The sequence below is a fragment of the Poecilia reticulata genome, linkage group LG5 (genome assembly GCF_000633615.1).
Source record: "Poecilia reticulata strain Guanapo linkage group LG5, Guppy_female_1.0+MT, whole genome shotgun sequence".
Lineage (NCBI taxonomy): Eukaryota > Metazoa > Chordata > Actinopteri > Cyprinodontiformes > Poeciliidae > Poecilia > Poecilia reticulata.
The window spans coordinates 13,764,080-13,791,121 of record NC_024335.1 but is presented as its reverse complement, the minus strand read 5'-3'; the positions used below and the strand labels follow the sequence as shown (position 1 = coordinate 13,791,121).

Below are 27,042 nucleotides of genomic sequence, written 5' to 3'. Positions count from 1 at the left end.
CCTGGTGATGTAATCCAGTTTCTTCAGGAAAACAGAACCAGCATCTGTCACAGGCTGTCCCTTTGTGGTTTGATGATCATAGAGCAGGGAATTAGTGTGGGAAACTGAGACCAGCTTGTTACTCACATGGAAAGGAGGGCACGTGCCGTGAGATAACAGCATGTAGGCCCCAGAAATAATAATTCTCGAAATATTTGTTAAAAAAAAATCAGAAAATTCCAAGATTTTAAACCAAAAGTGTTTAAAATTGTATTCTTTTAACATAGATAAAGAAAAAATAAATAATTACTGTGAGATATAACCAATAAATATCCGACTAATTAACACTAAATTTTTTTTAATTCTTTTTTTTTTTTTGGGTTCAACAAGAAGCATAATAAAATTATATCAGCCTATCTAAATGAAGGTTTATTTTGAATTTACCTGAAAACTTTGTCGTAAACATTATCCCACCACGTGTGAGCTGGGATGAAGGGCGTGTGCTCAGTTCAAGTAATTGATCCCAGCATTAGCCAGCAGATAAGCACTCTCTACAGGGTCACCACCTTCCCACATTCACACAGCGCTTTGTGTGTCGGCTCCATCTGCTCCCCTGAGACCTAAACATAAAGCCCCAGGCAAAGATGACAGCGTGTTGCTGCCACACATGCCATATTGTCTCATTCAGCTCTGTGATTGGCTGAAACTGTGGGAACCTTCATGCAACCAAAGACCCACATTTCTAAATGAGATGTTGGACTGTAAGTCGGAGAAATGAATTCAGAAGGGATCAGGATCTCACTGTAGAGACCTCTACTGCACAGATCTAGCATGACAATTACAATCACAACAGCCGTTTTCAAAAAGCCCCTCACTCTGAACCAAAAGTTAGATTGACAAATTGTAAGTTAATTATTTATTTATTCTGTCTATTTTGTAGTAACATATCCATTCCTTGCTGACAACTGCAGAAATAACTCAAGAGCAGCAATTAGCATCTATTGTTACTCTGGGTTCAGAGTTTCACAAACAGCTGACTAAGTTCTTGTCAGAACCTTTGATCTGAACTCAATACTTCTAACCAACATCAATAAAGGAAAGTATCCATTAGCCACAGCCCTGTAAGGTCATCATATATGAATATTGTTAATATTGACACCACCACTAAATAGTCCAGCACATTTAAGTAGCTTAAAACACAACATATTTGTGTTTTTGAATGACCGAATTCATATTCCATTTTTTTTTCTGAATAAAAGAGAGTATGTTACTCTAGATTATGCTGGTGCTGCATCTGATTTTTGAGATACTGTTGCTATTTCTTGCTCTATGAATGGTAATATGCCCAAATTTGTAAGGTGCTTTTACAAGTCTGGGGGTTTTACAATACAATCAGTCATGTATTCATAGAAACATTCACACTCTAAGGGCTCTGAGCTACTTCTTGTTCTATGTAAACTTCACTGTTGAAATAAAATAGGCTGCAGCAATCAACCATTTATTTTAATAAATATTTTTTTTAACATTCTCCAAATTACAAAATGAAACAACAGTGCACATCTAAAGTATTTTTGATATACGTTTCTAGTTTAGATGTATATCAACAGTTTCCTGAAAATTAGTCACAGCCTCATGGCAACACATTCTACAATGAGAACTTTTCATTTATCGGCTGTCATGTTAAAAGTTAAGGAAGATTTATCCAAAATCGGATCATAATCCTTGTATACATTCAAAGAAGCAACTTCCCCAAGAGGATAGCATCTATTTTTTATACATTACTGGATTGTATTAGTTTTTACAAAAACAAGGCTAAAAATAAACAGATCTTTCTGTAACTTCAGCTTTACTAGTCCACAGGCAGAAGATAAAGGTCACTCTTGACAAACTTCAGCAGCATCAATGCAAGAGCAAAACCTTTAAGCATTGTAAAAGTTGACTATTGCAGTGTTTTTTCCTAATGCAAAATGCTAGTTTTAAAAAGTTTGAAATTTTGGTAAAATATAAGAGATGATTATATGTGAATAATAAAAATAAAAAAATAGTACATCTAACTTATCTGATCCATGTTTATACAGTACAATTCTTGGACACTGTCTCTTAATATTAATAGTACGACTGATAATAATTGTAACTTTAGTCTTGGTTAAACATTCAAGGCTGTAATAAATGGCTTCTTTTTAACTATTCCTTCACAAGTTCAACACAAAATCACTTGAAACTGCCATCCCAACTAGTTTTAATGTGGGTTCGCCTTCATACTAATCTTTTCTCCCATTTGTTTGTGCTCTGCAGTGCTATCTACACAAAGGTTCACTCAGGTTTCCTATTTTCCCTCCTCTGAGCCAGCACGGCTGCCTGCACAAGGCTGGCTGTGCCCCAGTCACACGCCCTCCTCTTTCACTGCTGCTGGGAGCTGCTGCGACACACGGCTTCCCACACTTCAGTATGCGGCCCGCTCAGCCACACACACAATGGAAGTGTGTCTGGTGCCAACAAAGCCTGAGGAGCCGTTCTCAGGCAAGGAGAGCATAAGAGGCCACTCCAACAACAAACCATCTGCTTTGGCTGCAGTTCACTGCTGGGAAGCTCAGTGGGAAAATAATATATAAAAACTGAAACTGCCATTCAGAAATATGCGGCTTGTGTTTTTTCATAAAAATAAAAAAAAGTTTGAGAAATGCTATGCATCACTTCAATAAGATTTTATTATTCAAAGAGTATATTTTTTCTACATAGTTATCATTTCTACCATTTGTTTATCATTTCTACGGTTAACAGTTAGCCTGGTTCTCATCCTAAGAATTTTACTTTTTACTTGTTTCTTTATATAGTGTTTGTGTTTTTTTGTTTAAAGATCAAAATCCAGGTTTAAAAATCACTGAAGGAAACTAAATTTTCCCATGTCACTCTCATGGCAAACACTTTCCCACTGACCTTTCTGATGAGTGGCATGCAGATAAAGCATCCCACCTGTTCTCCATGACAGCCATTAAATTCAGCCTTTTGTCTGGAGCTATGAAGCTTCTGATTGGCCAAACAGCAGAGAGAGCATCAGATCGGCAGCATAAATGCTGAGCAGAGATGCAGAGGAAATCACAGCGATCATCTGAACCTTTGCAGACAACTGAAGAACTTCCCAACAGAAGAAACAACCTTTGAACATGGCTCTTTACACAGACCTTGCTCTTCAGGACACCATGAAGGAGGAGCTCTTCAGGTGAGACAAACTTTTACTTTCTATAACCTGCAAATGTTCAGTTAAACATGGGGTTTTCACCTTTATTTTGCAAAAGTCATTTTCTTAGACTAATGAAAATACTAATAAAAATGTAACTTTATTTCTCTCAGATGCAAGCTTCACTCGCTGGAGAGGAAATGCTGCACAGGAGTGGAAAAGCTCAAGGCTCTTATTGAGGCCCACCTGCAGAACGGATTCCCTGTTTCAGAAATCTTGGAGAAAACAAAGTCCTTCTTGACCCTGAGGAAAGCCCTGCTGTCCCTCAACGGCTACTCCAAGTACTCCAGAGACATTTTGCGTCTGTTTCCTGATGCAGAGGATGACGTGACTCCACTGTGCTATTAACAAGAATGGACTACAGAATATCATCAAAGCTGGACTGAAGCTGGTTCCTTTTCATAAACCGCAATTTTGCGATTTCAAAAAAGACATATATTTGTAATAAAATTCTGCTCAGATGAAAGAAATGTGTCACAAGAAGAGATTAAGTATGGACGTTTCAGGAATTTTGTAGAACAGTTTAAGATGGTCTCAAACGGTCTCATCTTTTATCATTGGATTTTGTTGTAGTTTAAACTGTTGCCAGAATAAGATTTTTGGATGTAAAGTCACAGTTTAGAGATTAACTGTGTAATATTCAACAACTTACTGATGTTGTGCTGCTATTTGAGATTTATTAGAGATGTCCGGTCTCTTATCTATGCAATGATTACTTTCTTTTTATTGATAAGTAACATTTTTATCTCATTAGAATATTTTTTTATCTATTCAACTTGAGCACATTGTAACACTGCCAAATGGTGCCATTTTAACTGACTGCTGTGAAAATACCGACTAGTTAAACACTGTGTGACAACACACGGCATGTATATTTCTGCCTTGTTTCAAGGTATTGCGTGTGTGTGTGATATCCTTAAAAGCCAACCTTTCTTCTGAAAAGGGATTCAGTTTTTCTTTGTATGCTGTGTATGCATATTTTTTATTTTATTAATTTCTGTTTGTATTCATCCAAAGTGGATTTTAAGTTTTTTGTGTTGTTGCATACTTCAGGTAAATAAATATCTAAAGATTAAAGTCTTGTCTTGTGCATGTTTTCAATCAGACTCTGAAATTAAACCCACTTTTCAGTTATCAAATATTTTATGATACTACCAACTGGTATAACATGTGGCACTTTTGAATTATAACTCGATTCAAAATGTAATCGCTTACATTCAAATGTAAGCGATTACATTTTAATTATCTGTATTTCTTTTTTTGATGAATTGCATGTTAGACTCCAGCTTGGTTAACCAACATTTGCTCCACTGGATTGAAGAGCAAGCCCAAGCTGATCCCACAAGTGTTTGGGTTGAGGTCAAGATTTCCAACAGATTATTCCATCTACTTAACTCACAAATTATGTAATTATTTAAATTATTTAATGAAACCATTCTCTGCGAGGGTGAGTACTGATATTGCAGAGGATTGAGATTGGTGCCAGGGAGGGGATAAAAAGGATTTTTCATCTTGATTTCTCTCATCATTGTAATTGCTCTCAATGATGAAAAGCCTTGTGACAAAGATACCAACACACTTCCTTCACCAAAAACCTTTTGGTAATGAGAGTCATGTTTTTGAAAGTTTTTCCAGGGACACAATTTCACAAACAAATTTCACAAACAAATTGTCCTACATTTTCCTAACATTTGCCACCACTTAAAGGAAATAACATAGTATTATGTGTTGCCAAAAACTCTTGTTACCACAAATGCCTCTCATTTTTGGATTGAGTTTATATGATTGGATACGTGTGRTGCCTATTAGAGCACTTTTGTTGAGGGATAACACTGTTTGAGTAGTGATGTCAGCATGATATAATAGTTAAACCATAAGACTGAATAGCTACAAATAAATGTTTAGTGGAATTTATAGCCATACACTCCTTACTTTTAGACATTATGTAAGACATACATTTAATCTTTGTTTCYTACTTTATATTTTCTAACTTAAACATTTTAAAAGCTTAAAATGTAGAAATATAGCATCCAATTAATGCTTTCAATAGCTGAAAAGAGGAAAAATGCCTTGGCATAAACAAAACATAAAAAAAACTTTTCAAGWCTCTTAAAGGCCTATATTTTATAAATGCATGTTATTTTTTAACTACTAATGAACCAAACCCAAGTAATGACTTTGAACATGGTATAGTTGCTGAAGGCGTTGTTATATCAGAATAAGGGGCACTAAATAAATGTATTGTATTTTCACACTTTTAAAAAATAAAGTCATCCAACAGTTTTTTTCCTTTTTGACATTTGGATGAGGGATTCAAATATGTTTACATTTTTTATTTTACATGAAATGTTTTATTCAAATTTGAATCAGAATATTTTAATAAAATATGAAAAAGCATGTCATTTTAATTACYCATCAGCCTGCTTTCTGTTAAACCAAAGCACTTTAATAATAAGCAGTGAGAAACCTAGATCTTAAAGTTAATGAATACTGCAAAGTCTGTAAAATATTACATAATCAAGAAAAGCCCATCAGTTGTAGAATTAGAACAAATGTACAACTCATTTATAGTTATAGTCAGCATAGACATAATCTGTCCTCTGGCTTATTGTGCTTCATATTATTATTTGCTAACTACTTATTATACTACAGCCAGATTTTTATCACTGTTATTACTGAGGCATTTGACTTACAAAGATTTTTCCCTTATTTTTTATAAACCAAAGCCTTCAAAGCTAAATATTCTTGATTTCAAACAAAGTCACATATCTGTTAAAAATGAGTCGAGCAAATGTTGTTTTTCTGATTGTTTTATTGCGCATCACTTGGTTCGAAGAGATACATTCATTGTGAGACATTTTCCAAATATTGATTCCTTCCTTGAAGGTATGGGTGCTGTCACTCACAGAGTTATAAAGCAGCACATTTGTCTTGAATCTCATCCGCTTAACAGAAAAAGCATGAAATTAAGATTTTTTAAAACCAATGAGGCCAGATCAATCAGAAGAAAATGTGGAAAACACATATAAATCTGAAACATGTTAAAACATGAACATAAAACTGTCCCCAAAATGGAACAAATCATACAAACATACAATGTTGTCATCACTGCCAACATTATGAGTACTTTCATTGAGAATAATGTTGTTTACATCACAGAATTAGACTATGAACTTACACGTTTGTCACTGTTTCATAAACAAAATAACATAATTTCTTGTTAAAGAAAAMACATTTTCTAGCCTTTACAAAAGGCAACACAAAACACCTTGATACAGGCAACGACTCTTAGATATAAGAAAAGAATAAGTGAGTAGAAGTACAGACACTTTGAATTCCAAGGCGCAAGTCCTACTTTTTTACCATGGCCTCCAGAGGGAGCTGTTGGCTGGGCTCTTTTTCTTAATAGAGGCCTGGATTGTGGAGTTCATAGGAAAATTGTCTTTCAGGTTCCTCTCAGAGGAAGACTGCAGCTTGTTCATGTGGTTCAGCAGTCTTCTTTGGGACTGTGTCTTCAGATCGTCTTTGGACAGGAAGTGCACCACCTCTTGGAAACAYCTGGAGTAGCCCTGATCAGCAGCTCCTGCATCCAAATGTGGATGCTGCTGCTGCTGAAGMCGTCTCAGGAAGCAAACAGTCATCTCCAGGATGTCTGCTTTCTCCAGCTTGGAGTCTGGCTGCTGTTTGAGGAACTCTGGACCCAGGAGAGACTTGAGCTGCTCGATGCTGCTGTTGATTCGCTCTCTGCGTAACTTTTCCACCAGAGGCTTTCTGTGCTGCAGAAACAAGGTCAAACTCATTAGYAWACTTAATCTGCATGCWGCAAATGTCACTAATGCTCATAAAAGATTACTATTTTTTCAGTATTTTTATATTTACCTTGTGGTTCAGAGTCAGATGCTCCTGTGAGTTGGTCATTGCTGCAGGGATTGTAGGTGCCATTGTTGGATCTCTGTGCTAGAGGTCTCAGTAGAGAGAATCTGATCTCTGAGGCTGCAGCCCTCCTTTATATAGCCACACATTTACATATGAATGTGTGGGTCTTGCTTTGCCCAGAGTTTCTCACAGTCTTGGCCAATCAGAGGGAGCAATGAGACAATACAGGATGCAAAACGCTGAATGGTATTATTGCCTTGAGGATAATGGTTTGATCTCAGGGGAGCCACAGGAGCACTGAAGGGGGAGAACGTACAAAGCGCTGTTTGAATCTGGGAAAGTGGTGACCCCAGAGTGTGTGGAGAGCTGCTTCTTGTTGCTGGGATCAATGACTTTGACTGAGCACACGCTCATCGTCCCATCACACTCAGCTGAAACTGACAAGGAATAGTAGATCACATTTTGTTGATTATAATCTGTAAATTTTTTAACAGAAATGTTTGGGATTTTTTCCATTGAATGTCTTACAGCAGRTATACTCTCCTTAGCAGAGTATTGTGTATATTGACTTGGATYAGTCACAAATGAGAAATTATTTTTTTAAGTATTTTTTGGGACATTTCTGCTCACATGGACAGTCCAGAAATAGTTCCCTTTCATCCACCCATCAAAATAACTCCCAGGAATTCAGTGGGAACAATCTGAATCTAAGAGAAAGGRAAAAGAGCTTTTGAATGTTCATTAATCCTTAGGATGTCTGCATTCCTCATCGACATTTTACAAAAGCTTGGTMGTGACGAGTCCGGATGACAGGAATTTCCATTCAGACGAAGAAGGACAAAACTCGTAAACTGACTCCATAATTAATGTGATGCGCAACCAGACACACTTCTTTTGTTCTTGGGCRTAGTAAATGGACAGAGTGTGGGAAACCAGAGAAAACTCACTCACAGAGCCCCTCYGGGACAATAGATGCCGACTAGACAAAGATGTCTGTGAAAGGGGGGGATGAATTATTTACTGGTGAATCGTAAAAGGTTACATATTTTACTTAGCAAGGCTGGGAATATGCTTACCTGGGTCTTGTAGCATCAACATCATGAAGATATTTTTTGTCGGTTTTTAAAAATTGTCTTCTTGAATATCCAAAATAAGATAAAATCTTAAAATACTATATTTTAGCCAAAGSTGAACATTTATTTTATTTCAAGTTGCAGAATGTGTTATTCAACCACGTTTGTTTGAAAATGCTTCCTTATAAATCTCCCAAACACTTAATGTCTGCATACAGGAGAAAAAAAGTGCCATGCATTCTTTTGTCTATTTGATTTTGTAGAACAACTCACAAGTAATAAAAATCTAAGAGTTTAATTTCCTCTTCTGTAAATACTATAAGCAGTAATAATTTTGTGTTACCTTGAGAAAAACATTAGTTGCTCAGAAGTCTGRACCTAATCTTACAAAACCATGAAACTTCAGAGTTTAATATTCTTGCTTGTTGCCTCATTMTAATGTACTTGTTACACTCCAGCCAAAATATTTATGCTTATTTCTGTCATTCTCTCATCCTCATTGAAAGGACTRYCTAAACAACAAACATTACCCTGGGGGATGAGCCAGGAGCTGCTTGTGTGAGGAAGAATTAGCATTTAACAAGGCACATGTCCATTGTTGAGCGGGAGCTCCTTGAATGGAGCAAGTGTGGGAAAGCTGTGAGGAGCAGAGTCACAGTTCAGCATGATTAGCATCCTCGGCCCCACCAGCACCTGACTATTCTCCAAGGGGAGTTGGCACACTTCAGGGGAAAGCGTCTTTCACCACTGTTTCTATTTTCTTACTTTTTCTCATTGCTGCCAACTTTGTAACTTTTGCCAACTTCATTTCCACTCTGTGTAAGGGTCATTATTGAGCTGTAAAGTCTTTTTCATATGTATTTTCACTAATGGATGGCAACATTTCAAAGCTCCTTGAAAGGCTCCTTTATAACATGGTCTGTAAACATTTTTGCTGAACAGTCTGACAAAAACCTACTTTTGTGTTGTTATTTTAAAAAGTCTTTGAATCTATTGTAAACTTAATATAATTGAGCTGGAACCCAGATTTCCTTGACCTACTGCGTCAATGAAATAGTAGTTTTCCTACTATTTTTTCTACTAAAAATTCATAGTTTTCCATTCTAAAAAACTATGAACTGTAAGGCCAATGTGTATTTACTCTATACTACATTCAGTCCATTTATTCTCCAGCACATGATTTAGGGTTGTTGTGTATTTTACCTTAAACACAGTGGCGCAATTGGAAGAGCTGTTGCCTTGCAGCAAGAAGGTTCTGGGTTCGATTCCCAGCCCGTGTCTTTCCGCATGGAGTTTGCATGTTCTCCCTGTGCATGCGTGGGTTTTCTCCGGGTACTCCGGTTTCCTGCCACAGTCCAAAAACATGACTGTCAGGTTAATTGGCCTCTCCAAATTGTCCCTAGGTGTGAGTGTGTGTGTATTCTGTCTGTCTCTGTGTTGCCCTGTGACAGACTGGCGACCTGTCCAGGATGTACCCTGCCTTTCGCCTGGAACGTTAGCTGGAGATAGGCATCAGCACACCCCCCTGACCCCACTAAGGGACAAGGGTGTAAAGAAAATGGATGGATGGATGGACATAATGAAAATTAACAAGATTTTGGGTGTGTTCCAACACAGGTGGGATATCAAGAAGAATTAATCCGAACTAAAAATAAGAACACAGACTATCACAGTCTGGCAAAATGGTTCCCTTTTAAATTCAGTTCAGAGCTTGACCATTTATAGTCAGGTATTTCACTGAAATAAGCAAACTTGTTGCAAGCCTGATAGTATAGCTTGTGTTTGTTGTAACTCAATAACACAAATGGTCGCTTTACTTGACAACAAACATAAAAGCAATGTACGTGCATTAGTTTACTGACAAATCACAGAGGGATGGATGAGGCCTTGTCTGTGACCACCAGGTCAACAGCTGAATTGGAATTTGCTTCACCGTCAACTACATGGAGTACACTCGCAAAACTCGACCATTCAATCCACACCAGTGGACCGACTTTTATTGGTCCACTGGATAAAGGTCTCTGTTTAGCATAGCTGGTTAAGGGTAACATATACCAATAGCTCGAGTAAAAACGGTAAATGCTAACTCGCGATTAGCATCATTCATACACTTCCAGCACAGAAATCCTTGACAAGTGCTCACTCATCGAAAGTTGAGCAGTCCAAAACAAAAATGTAAATTCTGCATTCACTGATATTTCATGACCAGTTCCCCTTGACTTTGCTCTTTCAGCCTCCTTCTAACACTCAAATCAAACAGGCTAAGATGACCTTTCACCTGCCTCACGTAGGTCCTGTTCTCACACATTTTTTTTTAGATATAAGTCTCAAACAAACATGGGTAAAATAGCCCTCATTTTTACCCAAGATAAAAAAACATCTTTGGTGACTTAGAGTATTTTTAAACTATTTGTGAACTATTAAATTAACTAGACTTTCTTGTAATTTTAAACCTAGTAACAGCATTTGTACTTGTTTTAATACTTAGCACATCAACAATTTCTGACTCCGGTAATAGTATTACAACCTCCTGACTGTGAAATTAATATTTAGTCAGGGCTGATATATTTATATTATAAACCATTATTTTCTATTCCAATTCAATATTATAGGCTTATCGTTGTGACATTTGTTTTTCATATGTGACTGTGTGCACAAAGTGATTGATCCCAGCAATTGTCAACAGATCTGCTAACTCTCCAGGGTCATCAGTTTCCCACATTCACACAGAGCACCATTAAAGTCCCTGTTCATGCCCCCTAGTCATCCACCTGTTCCCCTGAGACCCAACTATTGTCCCTGCATTTTTAAGCAGAATAACAGCACATARGCTGTTACTGCCTATTGTCTCATAAGGCTCTCTGATAGGCTGAAACTGTGAGAAACTTTGCACAAATTAAGATTCTCATTTTCAGATGGAGATGTTCATAAATAGGAAGGAATGGGGGGRAAAAAATCAGCTCTTCTTTACAGAAACCTGCATAGACCAGAGATCCATGACTCCTACAATCACTCCAGGAGGGAGCAACTCTCAAGSGCTTCCGACACTAAACAACAAGGTAAATTTAACGTTAGAAGTAAGACAACTATTCTTCTTATAGTGCCAACTAACCCCCTTCATTATTTTCTATTCCATTCATGGAATTCATGTATTTCTTTTATTTTTATTGCCGCAGCTCATAAAACGTCTGATGAAAAAATTATGCAAAGAGCAAATCAGCAGCAGCTTAAACCTCGATCCCTCAAACAGAACCAGTTTCCAAGCTAGATAAAGCAAAGAGCTAACCCACAGAACCAGAAAAGGCAACTAAACTATTACAAAAAGTTGCAGGTTTCCCTTGAACCTGAAAGGGATTTTCCCCTCTGAGCGCCACAGTCCAGACCAATAACAGTACAGACAAGGGCGCCCTCTGGAGATCTTGGTGAATACCTATAAATAAAGACAAAACCATATTGGTTTGAAAATAATAAATACATTAAGAATATATTATTATATACATCATGTTGTCACTCTGACATTTTTATTTCTGAGTTAAAATTATTTTTTTCCTGAAATAATACTTTCTGATTTTGTGAGGTCACAAAATTATAGAATACAGTTTTTCCTGGCTTTATCTGTAGGATAAAAAACAGCCCTGAATATAATTTTTTGAAAAAAACAAAACAAAAAACAAAACAAAACAAAACAAACAAGCAAAAAAAAACAAAAAACACACAAACTGCAGGTAACGTTATGTGGGTTGGGATAGTGTCACAATTTTTGTATATTTTTTCATTTTTGTTACTTGTTGTTTTAAACCATTAGTGACCAGTAGTGACCACAGAGAAGTAAAGAAACATTTTCTTCACTTCTCTGTGAAGAAAATGTTTTTTGCAAACATGTGTAAAGGAACACATTTTTTCAACAAAATGAAACTATTAAAATGGTCTTTCACAAAGATTTAAAGTCATTTACTTGATATATTTTATCATGATATATAAAAAACATAAAAGACACATTTTAAGGTGTTATTTTTTTTATTCAACAAAAATTATATTTATTTATGTTTTTTATTACGAATTAAATTATTGCAACATCTGGAACAAAAAAGAGGAGATTATACAGGTATGTAAAATTATTATTATTATTATTATTATTATTATTATTATTATTATTATTATTATTATTATTATTATTATTATTATTTATCTTTTCCTTTTTTTTTGACGGCAGTGACCAAGGCTGAAAATGAGACTAATTTTGTACAGATTAAGACTCTTATTTTCACTGAATTACAAGTAAATACAAAAAATATATATAATAACGTAATGTTAAAAATATTGAAAGATACAATATTGCAGTCTACGTTAAAACTATGTTTGTTAGAGAAAACTACCTACAAGCTTGTTTCATTGAAGGTCTTAAAATGAAAGGCAACCCCACTACGCTCACGCCTCTCTTACTTTGCGTGCAAGCTGATTGGTTCCTGTGAGGAGTGTACGTACGTGTATGCAGCGTCATATCATAGCCGACCATGGCGGAATGTGGTCGAGTTGACAGCAACACAAGTAGTCACACCATGGATAAAAGCATTACCCTTCCACCGGATGAAATTTTCCGTAATATGGAGAACGCAAAGCGCTTTGCCATAGACATAGGTAATCGGAAACTTTATACCTATTCTGGAGACATTAATAACTTTTGCAGGGATGTAGCTAATCCTCACATTTAGGGCAAGGCTGCTGCAACACATGACTTCTTAGATAAAAGTAAACAAAACAAATAGCATCGTAGCTTCTTAAAAGACACTCGATTGTGTCAGATGTAGCGTAATTTCTCTGGGAAAAGGTCTTAGAGGGGATTTTTTTGAATAACGTTTGTTTTTGTTTGAAACGGATGTTTTAACCACCACAACTTGGTGAACTGTTGACTAGTTTTGTCATTTTCACATTAGCTCACGGCTTCTGTTGTTTACTGCTTATGTGCTTACATTAACAGGTGGATCTCTGACTAAGCTTGCGTACTACTCTACTGTTCAACACAAAGTGGCCAAAGTACGATCCTTCGACCACAGCACAAAGGTACGGTTGTAAATAAATAAACAGAAGTCTGTGGGGGGGCCTCTGGAGTTTTTTTTTTCTTTTTGAGATTCTCAATACTTATCATCCTTTCTTTAATCGCAGGAAGCAGCAGGCGACAAGCTGTATGAAATAGCAGTACAGGAAGAGGTCACAGCTCGCCTGCACTTTATCAAGTTTGAAAATGCCTACATTGAGACGTGCTTGGACTTTATCAAAGACCACCTGGTCAACACCGAGACCAAAGTCATTAAAGCTACAGGTGGAGGGGCGCACAAGTTTAAAGAGCTAATAGAAAGGAAACTTGGGCTCAAGTGAGTATGCGAACATGCCTTGTAGAGAGTATGTTAGAAAAATGTTTATTTCACAAGACCATGTGTGAAGGTTAGAAGTTAAGACAGCTGCTACATTATACAATCTGAAATTATTGACTAATTTGTTTTTGTCTTTAACTTATGCTAAGACTTATGAAAATGGCAACTTTTATTACCAAATTTAGCTTTTATATATTGCAATGGAGTGTTTAACAAATTCTCTTTCAGTGAATTTTCTGTCTTTAGTTTGAATAAATGTCAATTAATTGACACATTCATTCAACCTAATACCCCCGTCCCAGTAATATGTAAGTGTTTTTCTATTTACTGAAGTTTGAAGACACAATAGAATGTGCACAGGAATTGACTGTGAACAATTTATATAACACTGTAGTATCACCATCCATGCCAGACAGTAAAACATTTTTGGGGGCATTTTTGAAAATTCTGGCACATCAACTGTGCATCATAACTACAGAGTTGCAGCAGTGGTGCTATGCACAACTGGGACTCAAATATCACAGCAATATGGCTAATTATTACATTGCATTGCAATATACTGAGTAACCTCAGTATATAGAAAGGTTAAAACTTAAAATAAAACAGGCAACTTAACCTACTTTCTGATTCATTCGCTTTATAGTTAATCATCTGACAACTTGAAGCTATTCTTAGAACAGAAGGGGTTCTTTCTTACTTAAGTTTATCCTTGTAAACAAGCAAAGTAATAATAATATGAGATAATTTGATTAAGCAAAAAGTAATGTACCCTGTGGCAATGAAGCAGAAAAATTGGGACTTTTACATCTTTGATCCCAATAAACAAGCACTATTTAAATGGAAAGTGATGCATACTTAAAAAAGTAACAGTAATTTTCAAAGTAGATAATATAGCTTAGTTCTGATATTGAAATAAAATCCTTTACTTCTTTTTTTGATGGAGTTCTGACCTTGTCTGAGTTAATGAAGAACTTGCTCCCAATCGAATCAATAGCTGCTTAAATGCATAGACTATTAAAACTGTTGATTTCAAAAGAAATCTACTTATCTTCAAGTAAATCAAACACTGTTTGATAAACTGTGAGTGTGATGTTTACTATAATAGGGGAAATGGATTATGTTACCAATGGCAGTTTTACTTTTACCACTTTTACCAGTTTTGTGCAGCTATGAATCGAGTCATTAGAGAACAAATGGATTTGGTGATACTAATACTCCAGCAACACTGAACTGGAAAGTTTGCATGTACAAAGTGAAAGAAAGCCTAATTTGGGCACAGTCAATAAAACGACACTATAATAAACAATAGTTCTCACTGTAACTGATGCAGACAATGTAATATGAGTTTGTGTTGTGGAATGGACTTTTTGTATTTCTGTTTTTAAGGATATAAGTTTTGAGAGTTTAGTAGCATTTTGTTTCTCTTTATAATTTCTGCTGTTGTGAGAGTTAATTTTCCAGCTAACAAAACAGATTAAATTGAAAAGCCTGACTGTTCTAGAAGCTGCATATGTAGAAGTTTAAAAGTTCAGATGATATTTATTTTTAAAATCTGCCTGTATAGCTATGAAGTAGATCTGCTTTGAGTCTGCTTTTTGAAATGTTTGTCCTCTTAGCAGCACTGTAGGAAAATCAGATTCCTGGTGATAATTAACAGAGCGATGAGATCATCTTATATTTGTTTGTGTGTTGCACTGTGGCAGAGTGGACAAAGAGGACGAGATGACCTGTCTCATCAAGGGCTGTAATTTTGTGCTGAAGAACATCCCTCATGAGGCTTTCGTTTATGCCAAACATGCCGACTCAGAGTTCCGCTTTCAGACCACTAATCCTGACATCTTCCCCTACCTGCTTGTGAACATCGGCTCAGGGGTCTCAATAGTCAAGGTAATTATAGAGAACTTAAATTTATGTAACTTATGTATAAAATAGGAGCTTCTGAGCTTTTGGCTGTATTTTCATTTCCATTTGTGAACAAACTACTAATTGAATAGTGTTGTCAATTACTTCTCTTATAAGGTCAAGATACTGTATTTATTGTTCTTTCTACCATTAACTTCAGTAGATTTAATGTGATAGACCAACACAAAGTCATGCAAAGTTATGCAGCAGAAAGATTTTACAAGTAAAACCTGAAAGTGTTGCACGCATTTACATTTTTCCCCTTAAGTCATTTCTTTGAAGACCTTCAGGTGTAAGTCTTATGTCTGTTTGTGTTTTCCTGTTTTGCTCATCTAGAAAGCAAAACAGGAAAACACAAAAGGTAGTTTGTTTTGCCAAACTGCTCACAGACAGTCAGACTGGATGTGAGCATGAATTTTCAGCACCTTTTATTTATTTTAGGTTTTGACTCTGAGAATGGCATGCATATAAGAAGATAAAATCAGTGTGTTTAAAATTGTAGTGGTGTCCTATTAGCCATATGCTGATATTCGGTTATAATTTATCAACAAATCAATGTGTTCACATCTTGCTACGAAGCAGTCTATTCGTGGAAGGACTTTCTCTTATTCTTAATCTCAGTCAGGTATTTGCATCTCAAGCTGCTGGAGGCTATACACAGATTGACCAGAATGGATGTGTTTTCCATTATGCATCTACAAATGCATATTGTATGACAAAAGACAAACAGTTGACATAAACTTCCTGCAATAAAAATGGAAAGCAGAGGCTCAGTTGCTTAGAGGCGGGAAATAAACTGACACACAAAAACACAAAAGAAAAGCAGACGAGAACATGTCGGAGCTGGTTAAATCCTGCCAGGCGGTGAACATTCACTGCTTCCATCCTACATAAATAACACTGCTGTTCAGAGGTTCTCTGGTTTCAACTGCGTCCCCTAATAAATACTGTATGTTGAGCATCTGAGCTAAAAAGAGAAAACTGACTTAAAGCCATTATGTCCGCTGATTTTTTTATTTATTTATTTTTATTTTATGTTTAATGATTGACTAGAGTGTTCATATTTTATGTTCAGTTTTGAGAGCTGTAATAAACTAATAGTTTTTATTAGCACTATCAAAGTAAACTTTATGGAAAAGACTGTGTTTTTCTTAATACGATAGAACCCCATCTGTGGTCCTTACTGAAAGCTTAAACAAGAAGAAAATGGATATCTGGAGCTGATTCTATCCACTGCAGCTATTTCTACTGCACAACTATGTCTGCTAAGAAGACCTGACGGCATATCTTAATGTACATCTGATATGTGTTACAGCTCAATCCAGGAACCAATATTATGTTGATTCCCATGGCTTTATAGTCTTAAATAACATGATTAAAAGTTTCTGAATGTTCCTTCCTTCAGAAATAGATTGATTTCAGGTGACTGAAGCGACACAGGAATCTGAAAACGTTTCTTTAAGATGTATTTGAAGATGTAGGAAAGATTTTAGATGAAAATGTTGCTTATTTTGACATATTTAACCTCTTATGCACATCTTTGTGTGGTTTTGACAGGTTGAATCAGAGGACAAATTTGAGCGAATAGGTGGAAGCTCAATAGGCGGTGGGACATTCTGGGGCCTTGGAGCGTTGCTCACCAAAACAAAGGTATCTCTAATAAAGTTCTGTAGTTGTTACTTTATTTCGTTTATTGTACTGCCATCTCGGTGCATCTCAGTCACCTTGAACTGCATTTATCTTTCTCTTGTGCAGAGATTTGATGAGTTACTACAGTTGGCCTCTAAAGGACAGCATTCGAGCGTCGATATGCTTGTCAAAGACATCTACGGAGGATCTTACGCATGTTTGGGGTTGACTGGAGATCTAATAGCAAGTAGTTTTGGGAAGTCAGCAACAGCTGACAAAGGTGATACACAGACAAACGGATGTCATGTTGAAATATATTTTGAGCATACGTATTTTCCCAGATGACTGCAAGAATTATTATTATTTTGGATATGCAGTTTATTGATATTACAAAACTAAATACAGTGTGGATCATTTTTTTAAAGAACCATCAATTTGAATTGATAGCAGCTGCAGTGTGGTGTATTAGCTACTTAAAATTCATTAACATAATTTTTAGTGAAAATCTAGACTTTGGTTTCTGTTTTTTCATGACCTGCATATTTTAGATTTCAATACATTGGCAACCAAACTCAATTTTAACCACCATTAGTGAAAGTTAGTGGGGTCTTTAAAGATATAACTCAGTAGCTACAACCTTTTTAAACATATTATTGTGTTAAAATCTAAAACACACATAATTGTGTTATTTAAATACATTATGTACATTGCGTTATTTCATTAACACAGGGTTCATTTAGTCATAATGAAGAATGAAAATGTTTGCCTTTCACCCATTGCTGATATTTCAAATGTTAGGAAATGAAACTGCAGCAAAGCTGCTGCTGTTGAGCAACTGCTGTTGTAGTTTATTCATCTTTATTCCGAATTCCAATATTATTAATAGATACAAATCCTTTTTTGGCTTGCAGTACTTTTTCAGTGTATCCCCTTTTGTCACAACACCACAGACTTAGATGATTCTTTTTTTATTCCAGTGCAGTTCTGTCAAAAAGTAAACCAGGATCTTCGAGGATTCTGGATTTAATTTTGCCTGAGGTTATCTTTGTCTAATATATTTTCACGATCTAAAGCATTTAACCTGTGACAAAACAATTTAGGTTTTAATTTTTTCACCCCCAACAATAAAGTAATGCAGGTTTGTAATTGGGAAAGGAAATTATACATGATTTCCATTTTTTCCCCAAACATTATGAAAAGTGTGGTGTGCATTTCTGTTCCACCCCCTTTAGTGTAATACTCACAATTAAAATCTAATGAAGACAACGGCCTTCAGAAGTTATCTAGTTTGTGAGAGAACAGTAATGAACAAAGAGCATCATGAAGGTAAAGAAACAGAGCAAACAGTCAAGGGACACAACTGCAGCAAAGTTTAAAGCAAGGTTAGGGTATAAAACAGTATATCAAGCTTTAGATGCCTCATGCAGCACAGTATTAAAACGTTTGGTTGTAACACGGCAGTCATAAGTGATACGACTACATTTGCAGGGGACCATATGTTTCCTCATATAGAAGACCGTTTTCTCATATAATTTGTTTTTGAATTGTAGAGTTCTCTGACGAAGACATGGCCAAGAGTTTACTCCATATGATCAGCAATGACATCGGTCAGCTAGCCTGTCTGTACGCCAAACTCCACAACCTGTCCAGAGTGTACTTTGGAGGCTTCTTTATCAGAGGACACCCTGTCACCATGCACACAATAACTTATAGCATCAATTTCTTTACAAAGGTAAGATTTATTTACTTTTATGACACAGAAATTCTGTCATCTGCTCTATGTGTTGCTCATATGTTGAGCCCCCTCATGTTCTGTGATTGCAGGGTGAAGTTCAGGCTTTGTTTTTGAGACATGAAGGCTATCTTGGAGCCATTGGAGCTTTCCTCAAAGGAGCAGAGGAAGATAGTAAGGACATATTAGTCTGGTATATTCTCCCATCAGGACGGAGTACAAAAAAAAGAGCTAAATAGAAAATTGTAAGAGCTTGAATTTCTGCACAGGAATGTAGGGCGGTGGAGGTGCTGAGGAAAATCTTAGCTGAATCCTGCTATTTTACAGCTTGCCATGCAGAAATGTTAACATTTCAGTGATATCATACGAGTATGCTTAACCAGCATAAATAGCAATACAAATCACAGGAAAAAAATGTAGTGACGCATTTTACACACCCACAAACTGCTAGTGCTGTTGCAACCATTCTCATATTCCAGTTTCAGTGATTGCATCATAATCAGAGGAGAGATGGCCTCAGGACTGAAATGACTGAATCGCCTGTTTCAATGTCATACCGGCAGCTCATGTGACTGGATTTAACTAAATAGTGTCATTAGATTTTATATCTTCTTGTTTTGCCAGATTTAAAAGATCAAAAAATCATGTTATTACAATGTCATCAACATGTTAATGGATGTAATTATGAGGTTGTTTTTCTTCTTTAGATCCAAACCAGTACAGCTGGGGTGAAAATTATGCAGGAAGCTCTGGTTTGATGAGTGTCTCTCCTGACATGAATCCAATGCAGCGTGCTCGCAGTGGAACAGTAAGTCATATGATCCTTTGGCCTATTTATCACACAAAGGCATCCATTTTCTGTTTTTTTTTTCAATATAATTTTCTCATTTTTTAAAATTCTTTATTTAAAACCATAATCATTGTAATCATCCATTTCCTTTCCACACATTCTTCTGTTCACCTAACTCTTTCCTTCAGTTTCCTGTAAGTATCTCCTCCTGCTTCGTGTGTTTTCCTTGCTTTACTGACGCACTGCCTCTGCTCACAGTTCCTTGTTGCATAGCGTGAAAGCTTAACTCTCAAACCTTGGCAGAAACCATGTTTGCTCCATTTGACGTAAGGCTGCTTAGCTCTAAATCACCTGCTTCTAATTTGTTTCTAACCAAGTTATTTTCTAACCGGATGATTTAAAATGACTTGTTTGGTGTTTCCAGTGGTCAATAACAGTGTTGTAYTGTGCTTTTTCGTGTCCTGATGTGGTGCTTCGAAGCTTTATTCTTCTGTAGAAAAATAGAAACGAATATTCCTTCACTCTTAGATGCCCTAGGAATGTTTTTTTTTTTTGCATCCATTTAGGAATAAATTCATCATAGATGATATTTTAGATCAGTTGTTTTTCATGCAGTTCAGAAAAGTTTGTATGCAATAACTTACAAAAGTATCCATCGCAAAAGTATCTTGAACCATTATAGCCATAGATTTTGCATTTTGATATGCTTTTTTGACATAGTATGTGATTGAAGAACATAAAATAGTAATTGTGAAGTAGAAGGAGAATTATTTTATATATTGTTCAAAAGCCTTTAAATTAAATGTCTGAAATTAAATGACTTCCATTTGTATTTAGCCTGTTTTTTTCTCTTAAATACAATCAAATACTAATACAATCAAATGCAATAAGTACAGTTAATGCCTTTTAATCACCTCATTAGTAGATAGTCCGCCTGTGTGTAATTTAGTCTTACTATAGACACTCATTTTTCTGAGAAATTTGCYAGAGAAAACTGGTGAACAAACATCATCACAAAGACCAAGGAGCACACCAGAAAGATCAGGTATGAGATTTTGAATAAGTGGAGTTGTGCTTTGAGCATCACACATTGTTCTATCCATAATCTGAAAATGACAGCAGTATGCCACAACTTGACCTAATACCTAACCTGACCGGCCCGGCAGAGAGAGCATTGATGAAAGTGGCAACCTAGATGCTGGTGGTAACTTTGGAAAAGTTGCAGAGATTCACGGTTTAGCTGGGAGAATTGTCTTGTTAGTGGCTTTTAGGATTAACTCCTGCTGTAACTCGCTGCTTATTCTTAACTTGTCGCTCCAACCCTTCTTTGTGCCAAATTGGAGGAAAATTACTAACATGAGAAAAAACTKCCAGTGCTGCAAGAAGTACTTTCAAGTTACTTCTAATGTATGTGTGCTGAGGTTTAGTGATTTTCAACAGTTCAAATGTTTGTAGTTTTTTTTTTTTGTTTTTGAGCAAAAACTTACAGTTTGCGTTGATTGATATCACTTTGCTGTTTCCAGTTTGACATGTTAGAGATGGACCGTCTGGATAGACAGCTGGTGAATTTGCCTCTACTCCAGGATCCTTCCTCCTACATCCCCGACACAGTCGACCTCACAGAGGACGCTCAGGCCCGGGAATACTGGCTATCCTGCTTTGAAGAAGCTTTAGATGGGGTAAGATAACTGAAATTAATTCAGACAAACTAGTGAGCAGTTGCAAAAATATTTTCAAAATCTAAATAAARAAAAACAAGAACTGTTACCGTTAGATCTATGTCTTATTTTTTCAGTTAGGATTACTCTCTCCGAGCCGTTTAAGAAGATTTTAACTTTTGAAGTTAGGTTATCTGAAAGATTKTATGTTTTGAAATATTTATTAAAACAAATCTCAACACAGTATTAGATTAAAGTCCGAATTCAAACTTTTTTCTCCCATGGCCTCTTCCGTATGTTCGCCATGTGACAGTCGTAGCCCTAAAAATGTAGTCCAGCCAGGCTGTGAACAGGGCTGAAGGCGGCTCTTCTTTCTTGGAGCAGGTGGTGAAGAGAGCTGTAGCGAGCCAGCCGGACATACCGGAGGCAGCCGAGCGAGCTGAGAAGTTTCGTCAGAAGTATCTACACAAACTCCAAACTCTGCGCCATCAGCCATTGTAAGGGTTCTTGCATGTCCTGTCTGCTTCAGCTTAACCTAGAGGTTGCCTTTAAATCCAAACTAAAAACCTTCTCATTGCCTGCATTAGCTTCATGCCTTCATACTTGCTTCTACTGCCTCCTCATTTCAAAGGAATGTTTAATGTTAATTCTATCTATTATTTGGGTTTTAGGAGTGAGCTGTGCTAAGTAAGTGTGCATTAGTTGTAATTAAATTTTGTAATTTTGTAATTTAGTTTGTTGATGCTGAATGTCTGGGTATGTGATTTGGGAAAACAATCATTGATGTCAAACTTAGAGTTTCAGTTTCTATAAATTCAGTCTGTTGCAAAYAATCTGCGAGAAAAACGTGCTTCCATCCCAGCTCTGTTGTCTGTTTATGTTTTTCTTTGGCTAATGTAGAGTGCTTCTCTTCTCACCTAGTGCTTATGGATCCCTCACTGTCAGAAGTCTGTTAGACACGAGGGAACACTGTTTAAACGAGTTCAACTTTCCTGATCCCTACTCTAAGGTCTGAGTGAAACCTGTCTAATCTGTTACTCTCCTTGTTATGTTTGTGCTCTACACTAGTACGGTCCTCACTGATCCATACTGTCACTCRTTTAGTCTTGTGCAGTCTTACAGCGACACAAATGATTCCCATGTGTTAAAATTAAACAAAGCACTGTCATAGTTTAATCATTCTTGCAATTGCAAGTGTGACTTACTTAAGCCTGGTTCTGGTTTAATGTATTGACTGCAATCTTGCGTTTTGTTCCGTTTCAGATTAAAGAAAGGGAAAACGACATTGCTCTCAAGTACTACGAGAAAGCGGTGAAGTCCTTGGAGGAGCTGAGCTGGGAGGACAGACAGTTTGCTCTGGTTAGGGGCGTGTTGGCTGGGAATGTTTTTGACTGGGGAGCCAAGGCCGTGTCAGAGTAAGGTTACTATATAAAGTACATATTTTGAGATTGTGTTTTTTTTTTCTTTCATACATTATGGTTTACACAGCTTTCACAGTGTTTATAGATTTTAAAAGAGAAGTTTATACTAACAGCTGCTCACCTGCTACAGGGTCACAGAGGACATGATTTACCAAACCAACTACAGCAAACTGAACATTTTGAACTATGGTGGAAACCCTGAGTTAACGTTCATGATATAATTTATTCCACAAATTAATTTCTTAAATCAAAGCTGGATTTATTCAAAAAAAAAATTTACATCTTAAACAAAATTGTAGCATTTAGATATGAACAAAAGTATAAACAAAAGTTAGTACAGTTATCTAAAAAAAGAAAAACTGGCATATTTTTATATGCCAGTTTTTCTTTTTTTAGATAACTGTACTAACTTTTGTTAGTACAGTTGGCAAAATCAGCTGATACCGTTTTATAAATAACAAATAGTTTTTTTTAAGAAACTGAATTTGGAATTAGTTCAAACTCAAAGAAATTCTGCTCAAAAATTTTTCAATATGTTTTGGCTGTGATGGAAATGGGTTGGATATCTCACTCGCATACTTGCAGAATTCAGTTTCCATCCTCTCTCGCCAACATATTTATTGGCCCAACTTGATTGACCAASTGGCTCCTACAATCGCATACTTTTCCTGATTGGTAATCAAATGTAAAACTGCTTTTAAAATTTTAGTGTGTTCTCAACTTTAGTCAACCCGTACATTGGTAATCTCCAAATATTTTAAAGTAGGARTGAAACTAAACAATTAGTTTCACTCCTATGACCATGGCAAATTTTCAAATAAACTTTGCTCCTCTTTCTGGTGTTGTAAACTAACATTGTAATGTTAGATTACAATGTTRGACTGTAATCTAACATTGTAGATTACAGTCTAACATTGTAATCTACAATGTTTAGACTGAATGCAGTTCAGTCCTAATCCTTTTTTATTTTATTTGGAACTTTGCATTTTTTCATCGGAATACTGTGATCCATTGGAATCATTCTTAAGTTTGTTTCAAACTGTTTTCTCATACTTTTGTTTTTATACATACAGGGTCCTGGAATCTAACCCTGAGTTTGGGTTTGAAGAAGCTAAACGACGGTTAGAAGGTATCCAAAGGTTTCTGTTTAATTCTGTCTGTTAATCAGGAACAAAAACARCATAATATTACAGTAGCAGCATTTATCTCTGAATCAAAAAATATTTAACATCCACTTTGAGTTTGCATCTGGGTTCAGTGACAATGTAGCCTCTCTAATAATCTCTTATCTGGAGTAGACATTGTTTTTTGTGCTTTTGGGTTGAGCAAGAAGAAATAAAACATACATAGCTTATTGTCCAGTTTGCTAGTCTTTCAAACTCTTTAAATTTTTAACCTTGTGTCAGCTATTAACCAYAAACCTATAAATATGGATATAAATGTAGGAAACCATTAAAATACAGACCATTTCAGTCCAACGMTCCAAAGAAATCACTGGACTGTAATCCAATCGACGTTGTAATGATGAGAGATTGTTGTGATGATTTGCTGAAGGCAGAGAGTCGGAAAGAGCAGGAGCTCCTCACAGAGACAGAAGTCAATTTCAAGGCGTAAAATTACAAAGTCAGATTTATTTTAAGTCATGTTTAATATGTGCAGCATTTTTATAACAACTGAAGGTAACATAGTTACTTTATTGTGCACTATGTGCCTGGGAACACATAACAGCACTACTTTTAAAAGTTGAAGTGATTGAATAAACATGGTTTGTCAAAAAAATGTGAAGGACTTCCAGGCTTACTAATACTTTTGCATTGCGAAGAGTAAAGTGATTATGGCTTTTGTAAATAGCTTTGCCTGTCTTCCCTTACACAAATATCCAAAACGAATCTCACTGAAGGATGTAAGCCTACATTTGCCTGATGCAACAAGCTGTAAAAACAGCTTTTATATCCCTCTCAGTCTGTGCACTTCTATCCAATATGTACATTTATCAGATAGGACTGTGTTCCATATTCTTACTTTAAACTGGTAGGAACAAATACTTCAGCAAAAGTCTTTTTTCACTCAAAGTGATTTTTATGTTTTGTTTTTCCTCAGATCGGCCATGGCTCGTTGATTCTTTTGATCAGTGGCTCGAGAGATTAAAGGTCAGACATTTTCACTGCCTGCTCGTTAAAACATAGTTCATTTGAGCTTCTTCAAGTGGAAACTCAACAAATGTCACAACACTCCTTCTTGACAGATGTTTTTTTGTGCTTCATGCCCTTTGTGATTAATGCTTCAATGCAGTTCATCCTGGTTCTCTGTTGCAGGGACCTCCTCATCGGTGTGCCTTGTTTTTTGTGGATAACAGTGGAGTAGACATCATTTTAGGGGTGATGCCCTTTGTCAGAGAGCTTCTCTCTCGGGGAACAGAGGTGAGGAACTGAAGACACAAKGACAGAAATGCTACATTTTATGAAATGTGTCTTAAAATTTGTAATATGTAATTTGTAATATGTGTTCACATTACAGGTTGTGTTAGCCAGTAATTCCGGTCCCGCTTTAAATGACGTAACAAACAGCGAACTCCAGATTCTGACAGAAAGAATCGCAGCAATGGATCCTGTGATTGAGTATGAGGGATTTCAGGATTTAATTTACATCAGTAATTATTTCATGCATTGCACTAAATTGCATTTTTTTGTCTGTGTAGCTCGGCCCTCAGGGAGGACAGGCTGACATTAGTCCAGAATGGTTCTAGTTCTCCCTGTTTGGATCTGAGGTGGGTGGATAGTATTGGTGCTGCAAATATCCCATTTAAGAACAAAAATTGGAGACATCCTCATGGCAGTAAAGTCATAATTTCAAAACTGACTCCTCTGTGGTTCCTCAGCCGCCTGGACAAGGTGCTGGCGATGTTGGTGAGGGAGCGGCAGACCGACCTGGTGATCATCGAGGGAATGGGTCGAGCCATCCATACCAACTACTACGCCATGCTCAGCTGTGAGAGCCTTAAGATGGCCGTCATCAAGAACTCATGGTTGGCCGACCGACTGGGAGGAAAACTCTTCAGTGTGGTCTTTAAATACGAGGTTCCAGCTGGAGCCGGAAAGCCCCATTAGGACACTGCAGCTCTGACGCCATAAAAAAGTTTAAATTAAACGCAGAATCAGTTTGACTGGATCACCGAATGTATTGACTGGGATTGTAAATTCTATTTGGATGAATGTTTGTTTTTAAGGGTGATCATTTTATAGAAGATTTTTTTTTTTTCTCGCGTTTTTGGTTTTACTGTTTCATGGTTCTCCCTCTTCCCCTTCCCAAGTTCCTGTCTAGCTGTGTGTTCAGTCATCACTGCCCGTTCATCTCATTCATCACCTGAGRAATCAAAACTGTCTGTGTTTAGAAAACTGTTGCAGAAGTTAAAATGTATTCTGAAACCTCTGTTTAAAAAAAAAAAAATAGAAGCCTCTGGTTGGTGCATAGATTGCCACGGAAACGAGCAGCTGGATCATTAACATTTCTTGTCCATGTAGCACACTTTATTGATGCCATGAAATGTATTTAATGTGCCTTAAGCTTGATGTGATACAAACATCTTTCACTCAGATTGTGTTTCATTCTTGTTGCAAGTTTAACTGCTTTGGTCCAGCTCATGTTTGTTGCACATTAAGGAAAGAAAACAAATCACTACTTGACTGCCAGCAATTAATTGGAGATTAAGGAATTGAGTATCGTCTCTGACATTTGTTTAGAGGTTAAGAGTCAGGGAAAATATTTCATCAGAGTGGGGAAGAAGCTGCACTTTACCACTTTAGTTAAAGGCACCGGCATGGTTTCCTCCACTTGGTGGCAGTATTCTACTGTGTAGATATTTATCTTGATCAAATCCTTCCCAAGGTGCTTGGTGTCAAAATTAACACTGCATAATTCAGGTCAAGCGTTCTGYGAGCATCACAATACTGAGAAAATGTCATTTATTTTCAGCAGTTCACTAGCATGCTAGAATACACTCCATATTCCATTTTTTCCAAAAACAAATAATCAGAGTTTGATGCAATAATACTGCAGCACCTGGTCGATATTGTCATAGTGAAGTTAGTGGGTGTATAACTTCATTAAAAAAAAAAAAAAAGGTATGATTTGTGGTGTAAATAGATTAGAAAAGCACCAATGTGGAAATATCTCCACAAAAACTCTTGGACTCATGTTTCAATGCTTTATTTCTTCTTTTGTACATATGTGATATACAAGTGTGAGTGTGTGTGTGTAAATATATACATATTATATAAAATCCAGCTGTATCTCTTCACTTAGCCACACAAAGCACAGATTTTGAGTATTATTCTTCTGACAATCAGTTTTAATTAAATTGTGAAAACATTGA

At 36.4% G+C, this 27,042-nt stretch overlaps 2 protein-coding genes across 3 annotated transcripts; one reads left to right on the top strand and one right to left on the bottom strand.

The window, feature by feature from the left end:
• Nucleotides 1–6,011: 6,011 nt before the first annotated feature.
• LOC103464779 (transcription factor HES-5-like) lies at nt 6,012–7,186 on the bottom strand. The gene is made up of 2 exons (XM_008409132.2): nt 7,097–7,186; nt 6,012–6,993 (listed from the first exon to the last, which is right to left on the bottom strand). Exons 1-2 carry the CDS (start codon nt 7,157–7,159, stop codon nt 6,577–6,579), a joined length of 480 nt encoding a protein of 159 aa, XP_008407354.1. The 5' UTR covers nt 7,160–7,186; the 3' UTR covers nt 6,012–6,576.
• A 5,458-nt stretch (nt 7,187–12,644) lies between these two features.
• Nucleotides 12,645–27,042, top strand: pank4 (pantothenate kinase 4 (inactive)). Of its 2 annotated transcripts, XM_008409130.2 has the most exons (20): nt 12,645–12,804; nt 13,145–13,227; nt 13,330–13,538; nt 15,242–15,425; nt 16,998–17,090; nt 17,196–17,349; nt 18,620–18,801; nt 18,894–18,975; nt 19,509–19,609; nt 19,780–19,785; nt 21,115–21,270; nt 21,634–21,746; nt 22,171–22,258; nt 22,513–22,664; nt 23,744–23,799; nt 24,771–24,820; nt 24,986–25,090; nt 25,188–25,288; nt 25,369–25,437; nt 25,549–27,042. In XM_008409130.2, exons 1-20 carry the CDS (start codon nt 12,681–12,683, stop codon nt 25,775–25,777), a joined length of 2,337 nt encoding a protein of 778 aa, XP_008407352.1. In that variant the 5' UTR covers nt 12,645–12,680; the 3' UTR covers nt 25,778–27,042. The 2 variants fall into 2 exon arrangements, with proteins under 2 accessions (XP_008407352.1, XP_008407353.1); XM_008409131.2 differs by lacking the exon at nt 19,780–19,785.

What these genes read in the sequence shown, in the direction of transcription:
- pank4 (XM_008409130.2), top strand. Translation starts at nt 12,681, where the DNA reads ATGGCGGAATGTGGTCGAGTTGACAGCAACACAAGTAGTCACACCATG. An exon ending in AGTGGCTCGAGAGATTAAAG is followed by an intron (nt 24,821 to 24,985) that starts GTCAGACATTTT and finishes TCTCTGTTGCAG; the next exon opens with GGACCTCCTCATCGGTGTGC. An exon ending in TTCTCTCTCGGGGAACAGAG is followed by an intron (nt 25,091 to 25,187) that starts GTGAGGAACTGA and finishes TTCACATTACAG; the next exon opens with GTTGTGTTAGCCAGTAATTC.